The 22,760-nt window shown below is 40.8% G+C and overlaps 2 protein-coding genes across 4 annotated transcripts in view; one reads left to right on the top strand and one right to left on the bottom strand.

Annotated features, from left to right (window-relative positions):
• Positions 1–22,760, bottom strand: part of PDE6H (phosphodiesterase 6H) — a 203,421-nt gene that overhangs the window by 47,246 nt on the left and 133,415 nt on the right. The window lies entirely within an intron of this gene.
• ARHGDIB (Rho GDP dissociation inhibitor beta) lies at positions 24–19,809 on the top strand. 2 transcript variants are annotated; one of them, XM_009424914.5, is made up of 6 exons: positions 24–297; positions 11,059–11,251; positions 11,898–11,981; positions 13,822–13,898; positions 16,941–17,004; positions 19,038–19,809. In XM_009424914.5, exons 2-6 carry the CDS (start codon positions 11,071–11,073, stop codon positions 19,235–19,237), a joined length of 606 nt encoding a protein of 201 aa, XP_009423189.1. In that variant the 5' UTR covers positions 24–297; positions 11,059–11,070; the 3' UTR covers positions 19,238–19,809. The 2 variants fall into 2 exon arrangements, with proteins under 2 accessions (XP_009423189.1, XP_063642442.1); XM_063786372.1 differs by lacking the exon at positions 24–297 and adding an exon at positions 540–680.

Below are 22,760 nucleotides of genomic sequence, written 5' to 3'. Positions count from 1 at the left end.
ATAATACCCATAGCTATAGGCTCCACACTCTTGCGTGTACATTCATGCATCTCCACGTCACACGGGCTGTCATGCTCGCACATGTGCCATTAATTGACAAGAATGCTGCTCAAGTTGGCTGATCAAGAGATAGGCAGTGCAAAGGAACAGGATTTGAGACAGCCCAGGGTTTCCTCTTCAAGTAGGTCTAAAACATTTTTTTTTTCTCATTAACTTCCTTCCTGTTCTAACTGCCAGTACTCAGAAGTCAGAGTTGAGAGACAGAGGCACCCCGGACAGAGACGTGAAGCACTGAATGTAAGTTCAAATACCTCGGGCTGGGGAGGCTTCAGGTGGGCACAGAGCAAAGTCGGAAACCTCTAGACGGGGCTACCGCCCTCGACAGTTTATTATTTTTTTAGAGGGGCAGTTCTTCTTTAAAACAAACTTTATGATAAGAAATTGCTAAGGAGGCTGCAGAGAAGGGGAAGTTAGAGGAGGGAAGGGTAGCAGTGACTCAGGGGAGGAGGCTTAAAAAAGGAGGGTACAGGGTGCGCTGCAGCCCAGGAAGTGCAATCCTGAATATTCTGAGAAGGGCTCTGAGAACACGCACCGGGAGTGCCTGGTGGGGTTTCCTGCAAAGTAGGAGCAGGCACCTGGCCAGGCTTGGAAGAAAAAGACTGTAGATCCAAAATGATACGGTCTGTGCTGGTGGATGGTGGGTTGTGCTGGGGTGGAGATATGTGGTTTCCTGTTTTTAAGCAGACAATGTAAAAAGACTGGTTGAAAGAGAAAAAAAAATGGTTCAAAGCTGTCAAATATTAAACTGTCTTCCACTAAATAATTTTCTGGTGATATAAGAGAAATGCATAATGAAATCCTCCCTTAGAGTGCAGGGGCTTTAGCCCTCAAAGAGGAAGTATGGTATAGCACATCGTTATGTACTCATGAGTCATACAGTGATAGAATTTCTACCACTGACAAAGGCTGTGTATTAAATTCCTGCAGTCGGATGGGCAGATCTTTGCTGTTGTTGTCAAAAATAATAATAGGGCTGGGCGTGGTGGCTCACGCCTGCAATCCTAGCACTTTGGGAGGCCGAGGCGGGTGGATCACCTGAGGTCAGGAGTTCAAGACCGGCTTGACCAACATGGTGAAACCCCATCTCTACCAAAAATACAAAATTAGCTGGATGTGGTGGTGCATCCCTGTAATCCCAGTTATTTGGGAGGCTGAGGCAGGAGAATCGCTTGAACCCAGGAAGCAGGGGTTGCAGTGAGCCAAGATCACGCCATTGCACTCCAGCATGGGCAACAAGAACGAAACTCTGGCTCAAAAAATAAAAATATTAATAATGATAATAGCCCTTTAGGTGTGAGATAACTAACAGCAAACATGGAAAACACCAAATAACGTATTAAGAGACAGGTTTGAGAAAAAGTCAAGGGGGCCCAGCTAGGACAGCTGATCAGTGGGCCTTCAAAATGTCAAGGTCTGAATTTCAGCCACCATTAGGAGAAGTGCTTTAGGTAAGACCTGAAATACTTTCTTCCCTTTTAGAGGACTTCCCAGCCAGCATGTTTCATAAACATAATCTGTAATTAAACTCTAGACCTGTGGTAACTTGAGGTGTGGGTCTGGCAAGCCCTGGGCAGTTCTTCATTCAGAGTGGGGAAAGGCAGACTGCTCTCACCCGGAGGGCTCATGGTCACCACTTCACATGGAGACCTAGAGCCCCTGGAGTCAGGGTTGGCCTGGCCATCCTCACTGCAGGGATGTTCAGGCACAGGAGATCAAGAGGACCATGGCACCTGTTGGTCCGGAGAGACAGGGGGCAGAGGTCCAGTCCCTAGCAGGCATCGTGAATCTTGCCATTGGCTTTGTGTTTTTTTAATTTGTAAGAATATATTCCCTCCCAAAGCAGATATAGCACAAGCTTAGTAACAAGAGCATCTTACTCTTTTGTGAGATGTGTGAAATTCCAAGAGACAGTTCTTTCTCCATCCATGCTTCACAGATGCAAAACCTGAGGACTAACTATGCTGTCACTGAACAGAAACTGGCAAGCATTTTTCAGGCCTCGACTGGAATTTGGTCCTTCCTTGCTTTGGAGAGCATGAGTTTGTCCCTAGGGAATTAAGCTCTGAGCAACATTAAGGTTCTGTTTTCAGTAGACACTCAGCACCACAAAGTCATTCTGAGGGAAAGATACGGGTCTGAGCTGATTTGGGAGAGCACAGTACATGACAAACATCAGCTAGCAGGAAAAGAGAAGCCCTGGGGAGTTGAAATTATGCAGATAGAAAAAGGGAACCAACATTCATTGAGTGCCTTCTATGTGTCAGGCCTGGTGATAAAAACTTTCAAATTTTGTTCCTGAGAAGAATGCAGAAGTGTTCAATAATTTGACTAAAATTACATACTGATACAAAAAGGATCAATAGCCACAATGCCTCTGAATTGCAATTCACAGGGCATGGTGGTGCGTGCCTGTAGTCCTACCTACTCAGGAGGCTCAGGTGATCCTCCCGCCTCAACTTCCCGAGTAGCTGGGACTATAAGCGCGCATCACCACGCTGGCTAATTTTACCATTTTTAGTAGAGACGGGGTTTCTCCATGTTGCCAGGGCTGTTCTCGAATTCCTGGGCTCAAGCAATCCGCCTGCCTTGGCCTCCCAAAGTCCTGGGATTAAAGGCGTGAGCCACCATGCATGGCCTATTATTATTTTTTTGAGACAAATCTCACTCTGTCACCCGAGCTGAAGTGCAGGGGCGTGAACGCAGCTCACTGCAGCCTCGACCTCCTGAGGCTCAGGTGATCTCCCACATTCTTTAGGAAGAATCACATGGAAGAAATTTTCTCCAATTCCACATTTTGAGAGTTCTTATTCCTGGTTTGTGTTATTGCTGCCCGGGATCCTGTATTCAAGGCTACACTGGCATACCCAGAGATGAGTCTCATGTTGCCCCTGAAACGTCAGCAACATTTATCTGTGCAATAAGCACATCCTGAATCATCCTGTGTTGTGTTACTCTCTGGTGTCCACAGCCAAAGAGTGAATTTTACCGCTGGTAAAAATTCACTTGGGCTTTCTTAAAGAGCCTAGTAATCTTAGCACAAACGGTCAGAAAAAAATTCTCTCTCAGTTCTGTCTAACTTTTCATGCTAATTTAAAACTTTTGTGAATATATTGAGATACCAAAGTCAATGGCTTCCTTAATGCACAGTTTTCTTTGAGGATCATTTAAAATAATATTTGTGAAGGTACTTGGTGGCGTGACTTCACACGTTGGGCACTCAGCAAAGCTCACGGGATCTCTTTGAGTTCTCTCTCTTTGTGCATATGAATGTGGGTTAGAAAAACACACTAAAAAATGCACAGGCAAGAAATAATAAATTGTTTCTCTCACAAAGAGAAATGGTAAGAAATTACGTTTCTAGTAATTTGTGCCCTTCTCTGGATTGATTACAATATTTATTGTCTCTTACAAAATAATCTTGTCTTTGGTTTTTCTCATTCAGTTTTGAAGTTTTCGTAGTCCTTCATGGGGCTGAGGTGGTGGAAAGCAGCACTGCAAAGTGGGGAGTATGGATTCCTCCATGTCACCAGGGACAGGGGCGGTGGGGAGAGGGTGGAATCCCGAACCAAGAAGGCTTCTGGTGTCCTGAGAGACAAACTTGCAATCCCGTAATACACCAAATTGCCAGGCAAGCAGCACAGCACATTCAAATCCTTGACTAGCTCTGAAATGTCAACAGTGTTTTAGAGATGGCCTGACTCTCCAGACCTGCACTAGACCCACAGCCCGATTTGGGGGAAGTCAGACATATCCTAGTCAGCAGGGAAAGTGGAGGTAGCAGGAGTTACAGAGAATGCTGATGCTCACATAGGAACTTCTCTGATAGAAATCCCCTACTTCTGGTATTTCCACTTTTCTCTCTCTCTTCCCTCTCTCTCTTTCTCCCTTCTCCCTCCTCTCTCTCTCCTCTTTCTCCTCTTTCTCTCTCTCTCTTTCCCCTCTTCCTTCTCTCTCTCTCATCGCTATCTCTTCTACCTAATACATTAATATCCATGGCCTGTGTGTCTAGATGCATAATCCAGCACAATTTTGCAGATCCAGCTTTGGGCCGTAAGTTAAGTCTCTGTGGTATTTTGCTCCAGAGCCAGAGGGAATTCTCTTCATTAGCTGTGCCTGTGTTCACTGACATTTCTCATCATTCGCAGAGTGACCTCTGGCTTCAATGAAGACAGGGAGCAATAAATAAAACCTAAAATTAAATTGTTTACATGAAAGTTTTTAAAAGAAATATAATATAGTCTCATTTTAAGGTTGATTCAGTTTTTAAACAATCCTTTCAATTCCCCAGAACTTATCTCTTTAATACTCCTCAAAGACAAAAATCTATTTTTAAGGAGGAAGGAGTGGGGATATAGCTCCCATCCAGGGGAAAGTATTTGGTGTGGAAACAGTTACCTAGCTTCAGTGAAGCTTTGCAACAAAGCAGACCACATCGGGGCAGGGAAGGAAGAAGAGGAAGGGAACAAATACTCACGGAACATCTATTCTTGACCAGTATAGTCCTATAATTTTTCATGTGTTTTCTCCAATCTTTCAACCCCGTAAGAAAGAATATCCCCATTTTAGGGGTGATAAAAGTGAGGCTCAGTGAAATTAGCAACTTAGATTGAGTCCTGTAATAACGCAGAGCCTGGTTTTGAATCCCTGGTCCATCTGACTCCATCTATGTTCTATGAGACATGAAAGTCACCTTTCTCTGAATTACCCAGGTAATTTGTTTAATCTAAACTCAGGAGTTCTACCTTTTCTTGTCCTCAGTTCACTTAGAGCTGCATTAATGAAACAGATGATGCTGTATCCTGACATGGGTGTAAATTTTTAAGTGTAATTCACTTTCAATGTCTTGGAAATTTCACTGAATTTGCAAGCAAAAACATTGATGTGTGCTATGTCATATGCATGCTGTGAGTAACCATCCTAATTTAATTTGACATTTTAATTGAGCCTGAGAAGATTAAGTCCCCATCTCAGCACATCTAATGCTTGCCAGTGCTTTGCTGAGTAGCAAACATGAGGATGTGAGGCCTCCACTGTGAAAGTTAATCTGTATGCGCATCTGTGAAGCAGAAAATACAGAAAACTAGAGTAGCAAGCCTGTGTGAAAAAATGATATGTGCTTTGGGGCCTAATAAATGGGGTCCGCATTAACCTGGTTAAACATATAACTGTTCATTCTCCATTTCATTTTTCCTGTGCAAAGGACCAAAGTCAAAAATAAGCAAAACTCAGCTCTGCTCTTTGTAGAATAGGGGATGAGCAGCTGAGGAAGGTGAGGAAAGCCCATCCAGAAGATTCTATGCTGATGGGCTGAGTCCTCCCCAGTCTCCCTTTTACTTCCTCTTTTCTTTTCTCACTTCACAAGCTTCTTTAAATTAGGGAGCATTTGAGTCATTAAATTAAGAAGGGGCCTCAGAGATCCTCTCATGCCACGGCTTCATTTTGCAGAGGATGAAACTGGGTCCCAGTGAGGTTAAGCAACTTGCAGGAGGTAACGCAGGAACCGAGTTGCGCTGAAACATCGTTATCTGACACTTCCCTGCTTTGTTAAAGCTGTCTCTGCAGAGCTTGCAAAGAAGCATTTACCCCTGCTTGTGCACCTCCAGGTAGATTCCCAAGATGACTAACAAACTCTAATTTTATTATAACTTCTTAAAGACGACTGAAGCAATAAAGCATAGTGCCTAAAAGTCAGACAACCTGGGCGCAGACATTAATTCTGCCTACCACGTGGTATGTCTTCTTAGGCAAGTTACTTAACCTGAACTTTATTTTCCTGGTCTGGAAAAGAGAATGATGATGCCAACAAAGTTATTGTAAGAACTAAATGAGATAATCCTCTAGAAAGCACTTAGCACTACATGTGATAACTATTATAATTTGTATTAATAATATCAATATTATCAATAGGAAAATCAGTTGTCCTTTAGATGATGGGATTGGAAAACAGTCTGTAGAATTTTCATAAAATTCCTATTCTCATTTCAACACACATCCATAAAATAGGAGGATAAAAAGAGAAAATTGTTGTTTGTGGTTAAATATGCACACAGATAATTTGAGAAATCATTGTCAAACTGTATATGCCATTTATGGCTGGGGCTTCGGGAGAAACTGAGGTTACCCAGAAATAACGTTAAAAATGCAGTACAATGCTTAATAATATCGTATTGTACTTGAGTTTTTGCTGAAGAGTAGATTTTAGGTGCTCTTGCCACACACACAAAAAAGTGGGTGAGATGATGGATATGTTAATTTGCTTGACTATAGTAACCTTTTCACTATCTATGTATCCCAGACATATTTTACACCTTAAATATATACAATAAATACTTTTTAAGAAATTGATTCATAGGAGGTATTTATGTACTCCAGATATCAATCTCTTGTTAATACATGCATTGCGAATGTCTCATTTTTAGAATCCAGACCATTACTCTTTTCACTGTCTATAGGGTGATATTAGGAAAGGAATTTTAAATGCTTGTGTAACTGAAACATTTAATATTTTCTTCTATGTCTTAGTTTTTGCACTTGTAAAATGTAATTGTGCCTGCCTCACAACATTGCGATGACTGAATGAAATAACGCACGCAAAGCACTTATCCCGTACTAACTGAGTTTTTGGCTCATAAGTGTTCAGTAACAATTTGCTATTACTATTATGGTACCCTTTATTATGCAAAGACCTGTTCGGTGAAAGAAAAATAATTTTATGTCTGGGAGAAAAATAAGTAAAATGAAATAAAATAAAATATGCAGCATCTGTTGGGGATTCACATACATTTTTTTTTAATTTTTAAATTTCCTTTTAAAGATGAATTTTATTGCATATATTTAAGGTATACAACATAATGTTTAGGGACACACATCGATAGTAAAAATGTTACTATAGTGAAGCAAATCAACATATCCATCATCTCACGTAGTTACCCTTTTTTTGTTTCTGTGCCAAGAGCAGCTATGTCTACTCACTTAGCATGGGGATTCACATACATTTTAAATAGCAAAACACAGACAGATATTCTCTCGTATTCACAGGTGAAATAAGGTAACTGAATGGTAACTTAGCTGACCCATGACTGCAGGTCAGGAGAAATATGCAGAGGCCTTAGAAAAGTAATCATCTAAAGATGATGTGCTCTAATCCCTCATCCCCCAAGATGAGGAAACTCAGATCCGCAGTGGTTGCAACATTCAGTTAACAGGGAAAAAGCTAGTTAGTAGGAAAGCCAGAACCCAAACCCAGGCATGCATAACAAGGCCTAGTTCAGTGAAGAGATCATTATCCAAAATCAAACGGAATGACCACGGAATTCTCCTAAGGGTCTACTTCCTGCACCCATGTGCACCTGGGCTTCTCTGCCAGGCTTTGTGGTCATGCACCCTCAGACACAGGTGTCACCTGATATCTTCTGCTTCAATATATTCAACACTTTGAGCAGGTGGACATGACTCTCAGCTTGAGACTAAGTTGTGTCAATGATGTGGTGGAGCTCCAGGAAAAAGCAAGCTTCTGCCCAGGCACCTGTAATCCCAGCACTTTGGGAGGCCAAGGCGGGTGGATCTCTTGAGCTCAGGTGTTCAAGACCAGCCTGGGAAAAATGGGGAAACCCTATCTCAACCATAACTACAAAAAATTAGCCAGGCAGGTGGCATGTGCCCGTAGTCCCAGCTACTCAGAAGGCTGAGGCAAGACAATTGCTTGAGTCCAGGAGGCAGAGGTTGTAGTGAGCCAAGATAGAGCCACTGTACTCCAGCCTGGGTGACAGAGTAAAACTATGCCTCAAAAAAAGAAGGAAAGAAGAAAGGAAGGAAGGAAGGGAGGAAAGAAGGGAGAGAGAGAGAGAGGGAGAGAGAGAGAGAGAGAAGGAGAGAGAGAGAAAGAGAGAGAGAAAGAGCAAGCAAAAGCAAAAAAGCAACCTTCCTCTGTAACACTCCACTCTCTGCTTCATGCTTCCATAGTTTTGAGGTTATGTTCCTAATCTGGAGATCTCGAACCCAAATAAGTCTATAAAGGACTTCATGGGTCCACAAACCCCTGGATCATATGCACAATGTCATGGGTTTATCTGTTTTTTTTTTCCTTGAGATAATTACCATAATGTTTATCAGATTTTTAAAAAAGAGACCTGTAATCTCCAAAAAAAATAAGAAATCAACCAAACCGGGTGGGCCCTTTTAGTATGGTTAGATTGCCCAACTTCCAGCCTCTTCTCTACTCTGAAGAGTAATTTAAACATCAGTATGGCTAAAGTACAGTGTCTTGTTAACAGTGGGTGCTCACCAAATAATCATGACCCTAATTTTACTTTAAAAGGCTTTCTCTGAGAACTGCTCTTCCGGTCCTTTATTTGCTGTATTATTACTTTTTCTAATCAGCTTTCTAGAATGAGCTAGTTTGGGATCACCTGGTCTCATATCTCTTTTTCTTATGCTATAATTAAACCAAATGATTTTAATGTGGCCCTGAATTTCCCCCTTTTGACTGCAACAAAATTTTATACAGAAATCCCACAGTATCCTCCACTCTTTAATGTCTAGGTAAATTTGTGTCTCTTTTTATGAAACAATTGTTATATCTGTTTGCAATGAATCGAGAAAATGTAGAACATAAGCCTCAGATTTACTAATGAGAAGATCAAGACCTATATGTTAGATAAATGGACGTGCCAATGGTCACACTGTTAGAAGGTGGCAAATCTTGTCCTATACCTAATCCCTCTCTCGCTCTCTTTCTCTTTTTCTCTCTTTCTCTTTTCGACATTGAGATTTGAGGCTGCATAGTTGCAATTTCCTGGAGGTTATTGAAATCATCTTGAGCCAGTGACTGGATGTAATGTTACCATCTGATGGCCAGGTTTCATTCAATCAGGCGACTTGTTAGAACCAAGTGATACAGTTCAGAAAGGCCTGACCATGGGGGCTGGGATGTCTTCCTCTATGAACCGTTGTTGCGATGCTCGGTCAGCAGGTTTGTTATGTGGCCCCCATCCTCCGGGGATCACCAGGGTTCTGGGTACGCCCCTGTCTCATCTGATTAGTCTTATCTGGCTTGCTCTTCATTTGCCCCTTAATGATTGTCGTTAAATTACCCACAACCTACAACATCTACACGCTGCCTCCTTCATTTTTTTCCAACCAGTTCATTCACTTTCCCTGAGTGTTGTTTGGAATACGAATTGCATTAGCCACTATGTTTATTCTGCTGTGCTCTAGAGTCTCATCTTTGAGTGGTGCTGTTTCTTCTGCTAAAGCAAGAGTTGCCATAGGAACAGGCCTACATGTTTTCTTCCTGTACAGGAAGTGAACCTGGGCATTGCAATGCTGTTTTCAGAGTTGGTCAAGGCTAGCTCATAATGTTTGGCTGCTTATTTAGATGGAAGAGAATTGATGAGCCAAGGGATATTATTTCTTTGTTTCTCTCTCTCTCTCTTTTTTTTTTTTTTTTGGTTCCATTAAAATTGCTCTCATTTGGCTTTACTTCCAAATTATTTTTCTTCCTCTTGCCAATAATAGTGACATTGAAACTCAAAACTAGAACTGATTTTGGCCAGAGATATCTTCACTCCTGGGAGACTTTATTAAGGTTTGCAGAGCCACTCAGGATGTGATGTGACAGACATTTTCTTATAGTTGTGTCACTTAGGAGCAATGAAGTCTTTAACCACAGGCAGGGAAAAGAGTTACCGTCAAGATAGAATTAAGGAAATCAGAAAACAATCTCCTTGCCCAAATATCTCCCCGGCAGCCATCTCATGTGGCTGTCAGCCACAGGGCCTGAAATTCTTCCCAGAGGGACTTCTTCCTCTTGGTTAGTATACTGCCTCTCATCCAGCTGTGTGAACCTGGGCAATTTTAACTCTGGATCTCAATATCCTCAATGATTACATGAACCCCAGTGGTTCATTTCAGCTCTGAAAAGCTGTGACTATACATCCTCTAAAAGGAATAATTTTTGAATCTACTATTCAGTCATTAACACTTAACAGGTAAATAACTTGCCTAGATTTCTCCTCAATGTTTTAACACAAAACAAGTAAATGTAGATAATAAGAGATGAAGGAAGACTCCAGGGTATGCCCAGGTGGGGCCTTATAAGGTCAATGGAAACCTAGGAAGGGGAGAAGGGGAGAGACTGAAAGGGAAGTGGATCCAGAAAAGGGAAATGGATGGACAAATGCTAAGGGCAAATTTGTACTTACGATTTTGTCTGGAGGAATTTAAACTGTCCTTTGCTATTTTTGTGGCATTTAAAAAGAATAGAATATCTTTAGATATAAAACCTTATATATCAATCAAGGAAATTTTATAAAGTGCCAGAACTATGCAAGTGTTTTAGGGGGAATTCAAGAAAAACAGCAAACCTAGTACCCACCCTCGAGGGGTGATTAGCAGTGTTGGGTGTGAACCATGCAGGCACCTGAGGCAGGTATCATAAAGGTCAACGGTTCCTCATGAGTCATCTTTGAGGCATTGCTGGAGTTCAGGGAGAGATTCCATTGATGGGGAGGAGCCAACCATTTCTCTGGCAAGTACTCCACCTCTCTCTTCTCTCTCCTGCCTCTCTCCACCATTATCACTCAGACTGTGCATGCTGCAAGCTTTGACGCTAGCCAGGCTGGCTGGATCTGGAGGACTGTGATAACTCCTACAGCTTTTTGACTGGGCTTTTGCTTCATTTGTTCAGGAGTCTTTGTGCCATGTTGCTTCACTCGTAGTACGTTATTCACATATGAGTGATTTCTTTCTTGTCAGTTTTGTTCAGTGAATAGAAGATACTACAGTGGTACAGAGAAATTCAGGCAGGTCAGAGAAATTATTAGAATACATTAGATTATTATTTCATAGAATTTAATGAGATTGAATTAGGAAAACAATCAGGAAAGTGACTGATGATCAGAGAAGTCCATGAGGGTAAGGAGGCTGCTAACAGCAGCCTCACAAACATCTTTTATATTCATGACTTGTTGACTAATGGGCTGTCATTCTGTCTCCCAGAAATAGATCAAAATGACTGAAAAAGCCCCAGAGCCACATGTGGAGGAGGATGACGATGATGAGCTGGACAGCAAGCTCAATTATAAACCTCCACCACAGAAGTCCCTGAAAGAGCTGCAGGAAATGGACAAAGATGATGAGAGTCTAATTAAGTACAAGAAAACGCTGCTGGGAGATGGTCCTGTGGTGACAGGTATGTGTGTACAGAGAACAGGGTGGGTGGAAGATCCCTGAGAGGGAAGAAGACATTTTGGCTGCTCAGGAGCAGCAGCAAAGGGAAGAGGACCAACTGCTTCCAGGAATAAGTGAGCGAGGCACAATTTATATATGCTGATTAAAGTTATGAACTGTATAATTAAGTCTTCTTAAGAGATAAGATGCAAGTCAGCAGTGAGATAGGCACACATAACACACAGAGGGGATTTAGAAAGAATTCCAGGCTACCACTTAGAATTGTATTTCTCTCTCTCCATTTTCTCTCTTTCTCAGTCCTTACCTAACCGTTCATCTCTTCCACATACACCGCGGCAGAACAAGACATGGCCCAGAGATATAAATGGACAGTGCCCAATTAGCAGAGTACCTGACCCATAGCCATTCCTGAAATGTTGGATGTCAATAATTAGATGGACCTACAAGTGCCTAAAGCAGAAATAACATTGCTGTAATTTACAAGGCCATCAAGACCAAGCATAGCAAACCTGCCACATCCATTTCTATTTCTACTCCAGATAGAAAGATCACTTTTATTTTCATACTCTCTGTCTCCCACTTGAAATGCACACACCCACTATACACATGTCTCTTCTTGGTACTTACATTCCCTTTTGATCCTGCAGATCCGAAAGCCCCCAATGTTGTTGTCACCCGGCTCACCCTGGTTTGTGAGAGTGCCCCAGGACCAATCACCATGGACCTTACTGGTATGTAGACACATCTGTACTGTTCAAAGGGGGCCTAAGATATCACAAAGAAAACTTGGTCTCTGTCTCCTGTTCCAACAGAAGAAAACTGGTGAATCAGAGAGATATATACACTAGGACCAGTTAACAAATCATTGCTCTTAGAGTGCACAGTATTTACCATGTTTCATGAAAAGCCCAATCTTTATCTCTATTTAATTGAAGAGAGTGCAGGCATACACATTTGATATATTTACAGATTTTTGTCTCCACATGATAGTAAGAGAATTGTTATTTATGCAATAAAGACTGCTGATGGAAATATTAAGAAACAAATTGTGTGCTTCTGAAGTTGTAAGGTTTATACAGTCTAAACATCGAAGTATTGATCTTCTATCCACTACAAAACTTACTGGAAGGTGAGAAGCAATCCGGAATTATACTAGAAATTCCACTGCTATAGATTGAATTGTTTTAGCTTGAAACTCTGATTCTTGTCAATTAAACAACGTCTCCTACTAAAGGCGTACAAATTAAGATGTTATTTTCTTTCACCTTATTGTAACTAAGGGTCAAGCCTTTCCCTGAGACTTAGGGCTTGAGGAGAAGGAGACAGACTGGGAAGGGGGTTATTGTGGAGGAAATGGGCATCAGAGGGGATATGAGAGGAGAAGCACGGAGCCAGGAGATTGGGGCCTTCAAAGGCAAGTTTTTAGTGGAAAAAAAAAAAAGTTACCAAATGAAAAAATTGGACTCTTGTGAGACAGACAAAGCACAAGTCTAGAACAGTTGGCTTAGTTAGCAGCAGAGTAGTTCCCCTCTCACAGGACACAGCCAGTCTTTACCTTATATGGGCTTTTTTGTCAGAGGGAGGAAATCAGAGGCTGAGAAGGCACACTTCCTGTTCAACTGAAATCATTAGAGCAGGCACACACACGAATTCAGCTACCCCAACATGCTCGCATCTCTCCAGGAGAGAAACTCACGCTCTCTCAACAGAACTCAGAGTCTTCCTAATATTACCAGGTACAGCTGCCAGTCTGCAAGATAAGGTCTGAATTAGCGCTAAAGAAATCTGTTCTCTTTAGCAGGACCTGGTGGTATTGCAAGGAAAACTTGGTCTCTGTCCCCTTTCCCAGCAGAGGAAAACCAAATTGGGTTTTGTCACTAACAAGCTGCTATGCATGAAGAAAAGCATAGAGAGTTATTACCTCCTTAATCAGGGTACAGGAATTTGGGACAGATCCTGGTTTTATGGAACCTGAAGCTTTTATAACTTCAGTGATATTCCTTAAGAAAAATAGTATGAAATTACAAATGAAAATACAAGAGTAAACACAAAGGTGAACATTTTCTTAAAGTGATAAAATGAATAAAAACAAGAATTTTAAAAGCTAGAAAATGCCACAAACATCACCAAATCTATAAAAACAAATAGCTGACACTCCTAAATACTATTTTTCTTATATGTTTTATTTGAGGGGTAAGGGGCATGTTCTTTAATAACCTCTTCATTTGACCAGTAATATAATTCTCAATGAGAGAATAAATGGACCAAAAAAAGATTTATCTTCACAACTCGTTATTGGTAATGTCTTGTGTATTTTTAGCATTGTCATCAAACTTGGGGGCAGGGAAACTCTCATGTTTTTCATAACAGAGCTGTAAGATTTCAGGCATTACGTGTGTGTGTGTGTGTGCACGCGTGTGCAAGGACTAAACTCAAATACTCTGTGAATTGAGGGCCCTGTGAACCATGTTGCCCTCGTGGGCCCAACAAATTTCTCCGGGACTTAAAAGTCATTTATTAACTTGTGTATCTGCTTTTGAGGATAAACTCTCTCTAAATCTTCTTCTACAGGAGATCTGGAAGCCCTCAAAAAGGAAACCATTGTGTTAAAGGAAGGTTCCGAATATAGAGTCAAAATTCACTTCAAAGTAAGTATCCTGCCTTGTGTGTTTTTGTAAAGTTTAAATCTTTTCTTTAATCAGTGACTACATTTCTTGCATGATCATGTTGAGGTACTTTTTGTTTGTTTCTCCCCTAGTACCCCCAAGCTGGGTCTGGAATGTCCTCTTCCCAGCCCTGAGGGCTACCTGTTGAGACCCACGTTTGCTTCCTGTCTTTTCCTAGCCAGGACTTCTTAAACTCTTCATTATCACTTAAGCCAATGGGATCCCTCTGTGAACTCCAAACACATCCTCGAGGCACACACTGCTTTGTGTTGTACCACCTGTGTCATTTCTTCTTCATACAATATAAGCACCTCAATCTAGGGTGAAATTGTACATCCCTCCTTTCCAATATTTCACACAAAACTTTGTAAATAGCATATAGTTCATGAATATATATTGAAAAGTGGACAAACAAGTGAATCAACCAATAGGAAAAGAAAATGGGACAGGGCCTCAGCTCTAATTGCTCAAGGATTACATAAATCCAGGGAGTGTGATCTTTGCTAAAGAACTGGAAATTACAATTATAGTTGTGGAACAGGTAACCAGGAAAGAGGAAACTAAATAAGAAATAAACTGACATCTAATATATCCCAATGAGCCATATATCCCAATGAGCAGCCAAAATCACAAGAAAAATAACTTTGACTTTGAAAACAAATAAGTTAGAAATGCAGTGTTTGCACTTAGTGGTTTATGTTTGCTTTGGTGGCCTCTCATTCCCACTTAGCCTCAGTCTCCAGGGCCTGGGCTCCACCAAGGAAGACTCCATCTGCTGTCTCTATTTGCACACTGGGAACTTTTTTCCCCAAGGTACAGGATATGATTCAGGGTTGATGGATGACCCCTCCCTACCCCATACAAATATAACTGAAAATAATTTCATCCTGGAAATATTTGTTGATGCCTACTCTATAATGGACACTGAGCTAGGGTTCACTTACTTGTTTCCTGTCATATTATTTATTATTGAAGCACCTGAAGGTTTGGTAAGGCATTATATCAAAATATGCCTAGAATGGGTTGCACATCAGTTTCATTTTTAATCATTGATGCTATTGCATTAATTTGTCTATTTGGTAAACCAGGTTTCCTCAAATGAAATGTGACAGGTAAATTTTGATGTGACTAAGATGCAAAGGAAAGCTCTGGAACAGGGGCTTCTCCTCTGGATAGGGAGGTGGAGGAGGAATGTGGTATGTGGGTCTGTGTGGTCAGGTTTACACATTAGGATGATGCAGGAGGAGGCCACAGAAAGGGGCTTTTGAGTACTCTCTAATTCAGAGGTTTGATGGCTCTCTGAGTAACCTACATAAAGTTGAACCATCCTGTGGCTTGTCCCAGCATGGTGCTACAATTAGAAGAAATGCCAGATCAAAGTCAAAAATCCTTGAAAAACAACTTAAATCTTCACTGAAGTCTCTTGAAAAATGTCCAAGAAAGTTTGCATTTATAACACAAGTAACACATGTTAAGTCCTCTTTCACAATCTCTGTTAGTTGCACTCAATGTTCTTTTTCTCCTCCCAAACTTCTTAGCACTTTCTAAAAACCTGACCTACGATTGTTATTTTAGGTTCTCCCCAACTTTTTTTCTGCCTCCCAAGGAAATGTGGTATCTCTGACTTCCACAGCTCTCACTTTGATTCATAACACCAAGGCTTCTTCCCCCTGGAGTGGGAGACACAATAGGGATGGGGATGTGGGCAGAAGAAGAGGATTCTATGAATATTCATAGTTTTATTTCACCCACCCCAAATGTATTTATATTAAATGGACCCACTGAAGAGCGCTGGTGAGATGGTAGACTCTTTGTCTTGAAGTCCTTATTGCTACACCAATATAATTCTTCTTCTTAGGTCTTTCTCCCACTAGGTGAAAGGGATAAGCTTGGGGACATCTAGAAAGGTGCATTTATTTTCCCTATTCCTATGAGCTACATTTGAGACTCACAGTATTAGAAAGTCTGGACTTTATCACAGTCTCTTTGATGACGCTAATTTTTTTTCTGACAGCTTTTCATAGGTTTATACTACAGATTTACCCTGTGACAGTCAAGAATCTAAGCTGGCAGAGTTCACTGCTCTGCCACTTCCCTGCCAACAAAACAAAAGATAGCACTGGTTGATTGGTTGAACTATTGTGTCCAACACAAAAGGATAGCCATAATTATTGTTGAAGAAAAATTATTTGAAGATGCTTTAATTCTTCACATTGGTGAACAGATAACCAAGCTCTTCGGCTAATGATGCAATGTCCACCTTAATTTGTTTGTATAGACATAACCACTGTGTAAAATTAACAGACAACCCAGGTCAGTCCCAGGTGAAATGAATCATGGAAAAACAAAGTTCCTTGGCTGTCCACATTTTCATTCTGCATTACTGAATTTTCTTTGAAAGGCTTGGGAAAATAGCAAGATCTCAGACAACGTCTGAAAATGACAGACATCCAACATACTTGCCAGATACAAGTGAATTTCACCCATTATTTCAGTTATATTGCAGTCACAGCCATCTTCTAGACATGAATTTTCCATTACAGCTTTCCTCCTTGTTGTTTGTTTTTTATATGGTAAGTGGATCATCTCTGAGGTTGTGGTTTTTAGATATTTACATAATGTGCTCTATTGGTATCTTCATAACTTTTCCTAAGACAAGGATGGTCTCTTGGTCAGCAGTATTGGAGAGGGAAAGCTCAAGGCCATTCTTGGGACCATTGAGAAAGGAGAAATACAATGAAGAATATTGGGCCAATGTTTTAATGAACCACTCCTCTCTCCCGAAACGGTAAAAATCAAAATGTTCGATAATTAAACTAGTTTGGCAATGTTGCATTTTATGATTTCCCCTCTCTAATCTTTGCCTCACAGCCATGCTAAATAATTATAGAAACACCAATTCTGAACTAAATCTTTAGTTTTTTCATTGTCAGAGAAGATTCAGCTAGGCAGGGTCAGCATGAAAGATGAGAAAAAATGAAAGACCCTCTTAATCTGAACATCTTGGTTCCTTCCCACCTGCAGGTGAACAGGGATATTGTGTCAGGCCTGAAATACGTTCAGCACACCTACAGGACCGGGGTGAAAGGTAAGGGAACCCACATTTCCACACTGTCCCAAACTGCTTCTCATTGATACTTTAACTTCTGGTTATTAGCAACTTTTAGCTATAGACTCAGATGAGAATATGATAAAAAGCTGTGGATGCCGGCTCTAGGAAAAGGCACAAATACACCTCTGATCTAGACATTGACAAGGCCAATGCTCAGGGGACCTCGTTTAGACTGCGTCAGCTGCTAACCTTCAGCAATCAGCTTTTTGGATTCAATATTATCACTCGTAAAGGAGAAGAGTAATCAAGATAAGTTTAAAGGAAATAAAGTATATAAAAATACTCTACAAAGTAAACAACAAAAAAAGGCAGTTCATAGGTACAAAACCCATGTGTCAGAGAAACCCAAGAAAGAAAAAACTTGCCCAGTGCCATGTGTATCTGGGGTGGGAGTAGGTGGGGGTGGCATTGGAGGGAAGGGGGAGGCAATGCTCAATTTCCTAACAAAGAAATAGAAAAAAAAATATTTTCTAGGATTGAAAAAGCCTGTCTAATTAAAATAACATGACAACATTACTTAATCTGCAATTCTTCTTGACATGCCTTGGGAACGTGCCTTCAATTTTCTTTCATTAATATAGGCAGGGAGAAATGAGAGGCGGGAAGGTGATGGAGGCACTTTACAGTTCCTTTCTACCTAAGGGTCTGTCCCCTCCAGAGGCAAGCAACAACAAAGCATGTCTCAGTTTCCACCAAATTAATAAGCAAGATAGGGGGGAAATTGTCTGATAAATTTGGATGACATAGAGGACCAGTCAATTTCTCAAATCCCAGAGAAGACCATTGACCTGAAAGATATTGATTGGCCTTTCCGATACCTAGTCTCATGAAAAAAAGTTTAATTTCCTATTTTCCTTTGGGCATAAAGCCCATATCGCCTCACTTAGACAAAAGGACAGTGACATGTCTGCAGCTGTTTTTTCAAACTTATTAGCAACACTTAGCCAACTATATGCCACCTATCTGCCTATGTATACTTTTCAATGCCCAACTATTCTTAATATATATTCCAGTTAACCACCTATAAATAAACTTGATTGGCTATTTTCACCATTTGTCCTAGTTCTTCACTTTTTTTTTTTTTTTACCAACTTACTGCTGTTGTTGTTCCATCCAATTATTCTATCCATGAATTCTCATCACCATCTGTTACTTTATCTCCCCCAACTGATATGTTCATAGAATGATAGTTTGTAGATAGAAGATCCTTAAAGTCCATCACATACACAAAGAAATGGAGGCTCAAAAATGTTATATGACTTAGGTCATTGCAGGACTGAGATCAGAACTGAGGTCTCAATTTGAGTTTTTTTAAATGGTGTAATCTGCTATATCTCCATTAAAAAAAAAAAAACAGGCTTAATCCCCATTGATTTAGGCCACTGGTTCCCCAACTTTACCTCAGAATCAACTGTGTAGTTTTTTAAAAACACTGATCCCTGGGACCCACAGAAGGTTACTGAACCATAGCCTTTGGAAGTAGGACAAAGGAAACTATAATATTAAAAGGTGCTCCAACTTAAAAAATGTTTTAAAGAATAATTTTTTTAAAAAGATGCCTCAGGGCCAGGTGCGGTGGCTCACACCTGTAATCCCAGTACTTTGGGAGGCCGAGGCGGGTGGATCACCTGAGGTTGGTAGTTCGAGACCAGCCTGACCAACATGGAGAAACCCCGTCTCTACTAAAAATACAAAATTAGCCAAGCGTGGTGGCACATGCCTGTAATCCCAGCTGCTCAGGAGGTTGAGGCAGGAGAATCACTGGAACCTGGGAGGCGGAGGTTGTGGTGAGCCGAGATTGTGCCTCCGCACTCCAGCCTGGACAACAAGAGCAAAACTCCAGCTTAAAAAAAAAAAAGATGCCTCAGGTAAATCTGATGTTTATTTAGGCTTGGAAACCATTGCTCTTGGCTTTAATCACTGTAGGCTGTAGTCCAGATTCTCCAGTTTGCAGTGTGTGTTTTTCCTCTATCAGGCTCTTACCCTAATGAACTCTTCTTTCTTCCTAGTGGATAAAGCAACATTTATGGTTGGCAGCTATGGACCTCGGCCTGAGGAGTATGAGTTCCTCACTCCAGTTGAGGAGGCTCCCAAGGGCATGCTGGCCCGAGGCACGTACCACAACAAGTCCTTCTTCACCGACGATGACAAGCAAGACCACCTCAGCTGGGAGTGGAACCTGTCGATTAAGAAGGAGTGGACAGAATGAATGCATCCACCCCTTTCCCCACCCTTGCCACCTGGAAGAATTCTCTCAGGCGTGTTCAGCACCCTGTCCCTCCTCCCTGTCCACAGCTGGGTCCCTCTTCAACACTGCCACATTTCCTTATTGATGCATCTTTTCCCACCCTGTCACACAATGTGGTCCCTCTTCAACACTGCCACATTTCCTTATTGATGCATCTTTTCCCACCCTGTCACTCAATGTGGTCCCTAGAACAAGAGGCTTAAAACCGGGCTTTCACTCAACCTGCTCCCTCCGATCCTCCATCAGGGCCAGATCTTCCACGTCTCCATCTCAATACACAATCATTTAATATTTCCCTGTCTTACCCCCATTCGAGCAACTAGAGGCCAGGAAATGGGCAAATTATCACTAACAGGTCTTTGACTCAGGTTCCAGTAGTTCATTCTAATGCCTAGATTCTTTTGTGGTTGTTGCTGGCCCAATGAGTCCCTAGTCACATCCCCTGCCAGATGGAGTTCTTCTTTTGTGAGAGACACTGTAAACAACACAAGAGAACAAGAATAAAACAATAACTGTGTGTGTTCTGACTGAGACCTTCATTTCCCTGCTTTCTTCCTTTGAACAAATATGATAACTGGATGGTTCACATTCATGAGTTCCCTCAGAGGGGATGGGGATGAGGAAAACACACTGGAGGAGATATTTACATCTTTGGGAACAAATTGGTCCCCTATTACACTAGAATAGGCAATGCACATTCAGAATACAGCCAGTGGGAAATCTACATTTTACTTATTTCGTTAGCTATTTTTAATTTCGACTTTTATATTAGATATAGAGGGTACATGTGCAGGTTCGTTACATGGGTATATTGCATCCAGGTAGTGAGCCTAGTACTAAATAGGTAGTTTTTCAAAAAATGCCCCACTCCCTCCCTTACCCCTCAGGTAGTCCACAGTGTCTACTGTTTCCGTGTTCATGTCTATGTGTGTTCAGTGTTTAGCTCCCACTTATAACTGAGAACATATGGAAGTTGGTTTTCTGTTTCTGCATTGCTTTGCTTAGGATTATGGCCTCCAGCTTCATCCATATTGCTGCAAAGGACATGATTTTACTTTTTTATTACGACCATATAGTATATCATGGTATATATGCACCATACATTTTATCCAATCCACCATTAATGGGCAATTACATTAATTCCATGTCTTTGCTATTGTGAATGGCACAAAAATGAACATACATGTGCATGTCTGTTTGGTACAACAATCTACTTTCCTTTGGATATATACATAGTAATGGGGTTGCTGAATCAAATGGTAGCTCTGTTTCAAGTTTTTTGAGAAATCTTCAAACTGGTCACTCTCCATATGTTCGTAAAAATATTATGCCTTGGAATGCTAACGTTACTCCTAAAAATTGGAGTACTCTCCTTGACCTTAGTGTAGAGATAAAAGGTATAGATGTCCTCATTACTTAGAGTTGCTTTCCACAGTGGCTGAACTACGTAACTGCTTAAGCTACATCCCCATGAATAATGTACAAGCATTCCCTTTTCTCTGCAGTCTCACCAGTGTCTGTTGTTTTTTGATTTTTTAATAATGGCCATTCTGACTAGTGTGAGATTGTATCTCATTTTGGCTTTGATTTGCATTTCTCTGATAATTAGTAACGTTGAGCATTTTTTGTAGGCTTATTGGCCTCTTGTGTGTCTTCTTTTGAGAAGTATCTGTTTATGCTCTTTGCCCATTTTCTATTGGGGTTATTTGTTTTTTGCCTCTTGATTTGTTTAAGTTTCTTATGGATTCTGAATATTAGACCTTTGTTGGATGCATAGTTTGCATATGCTTTCTCCCATTTTGTAGATTGTCTGTTTATCAATAGTTCCTTTTGCTCTGAAGAACCTCTTTAATTAGGTCCGACTTGTCAATTTTTGTTTTTGTTGCAATTGCTTTTGAGGACTTAGCCAAAAATTACTTGTCAAGATTAATGTCAAAAAGAGTATTTCCTAGGTTTTCTTCTAGGACTTTTATGGTTTGAGGTCTTAAATCTTTAATTCATCTTGAGTTAACTTTTTATATGGTGAAAGATAAGGGTGCAGTTTCATTCTTCTGCATATGGCTAGCCAGCTATCACAGCACCATTTATTGAGTAGGGAGTCCTTTCCCCATTGATTGGTTTTGTTAACTTTGTCAAAGATCAGATGGTTGTAGGTATATGACTTTATTTCTGGGTTCTCTATTCTGTTCCATTGGTCTATGTGTTTGTTTTTGTACCAGTACCATGCTATTTTGGTTACTGTAGCCTTGCAGTATAGTTTGAAGTTGGGTAATGTGACGCCTCAGTTTTTGTTCTTTTTGATTAGGATTGCTTTAGCTAGTCAGACTCTTTTTTTGGTTCCATATAAATTTTAGAATAGTTTCTTTTCTAATTCTGTGAAGAATGACATTGATAGTTAGATAGGAATAGCACTGAATCTGTTAATTTCTTTGGGCAGTATGGCCATTTTGAAGATACTGATTCTTCCTACCCATGAGCGTGGAGTGTTTTTTCATTTGTGTCACCTCTGATTTCTTTCAAAAGTGTTTTGTAGTTCTCCTTGTAGAGATATTTTACCTCCTTGGTTATCTGTATTCCTAGGCATTTCATTTTATTTGTGGCTATTGTAAATGAAATTGTGTTCTTGATTTTACTCTCAGCCTGGACATTACTGGTATATAGAAATGCCACTAATTTTTGTACATTTATTTTTTTCCTGATACCTTACTGAAACCATTCATCAGTTCCAGTAGCCTTTTGGCAGAGTCTTCAGAGCTTTCTAGGCATACAATCATATTGTCAACAAGGAGAAATAGTTTGACTTTTTCTTTTCCTGTTTAGATGCCTTTTATGTCTTCCTCTTGCCTAATTGCTCTGGCTAGGGCTTCCTAATTTCTTTTGTAATATTTTCACATGAAAATTCTCCTAAGCTTAAGACTACATATCCCAATGCCTGTGGAAATCTCATCTTGGACTTCCTCAGACACTTGTGAACAAAATCAAACTTTATCTCTTTCTTCTGCTTAAGACTTTTCAGTGGTTCCCATCACCTACAGAATAAAGTTGATGCTCCCGCGCTTAGCGTATCATATAAAGCCTGCTGTGAGCTGGTCCCAACATGCCTTTCTGCGCACATGTATCTCTTCCTTCCTTTTCATCATTCTCAATTACTAATAATTCTGTCACACATTATATTTGCATATCTGTGCTTTGGTTCTTTTTTTTTTTTTTTTTTTTTTTTTTTGAGACGGAGTCTCGCTCTGTTGCCCAGACTGGAGTGCAGTGGTGCTATTTCGGCTCACTGCAAGCTCCGCCTCCCAGGTTCAGGCCATCCTCCTGCCTCAGCCTCCCGAGTAGCTGGGACTACAGGCACCCGCCACCACACCTGGCTAATTTTTTGTATTTTTAGTAGAGATGGGGTTTCACCGTGTTAGCCAGGATGGTCTCGATCTCCTGACCTCGTGATCCACCCGCCTCGGCCTCCCAAAGTTCTGGGATTACAGGT

This window comes from Pan troglodytes, chromosome 10 (genome assembly GCF_028858775.2).
Source record: "Pan troglodytes isolate AG18354 chromosome 10, NHGRI_mPanTro3-v2.0_pri, whole genome shotgun sequence".
NCBI classification, from domain to species: domain Eukaryota; kingdom Metazoa; phylum Chordata; class Mammalia; order Primates; family Hominidae; genus Pan; species Pan troglodytes.
This window is presented reverse-complemented; position numbering and strand designations above follow the sequence as displayed.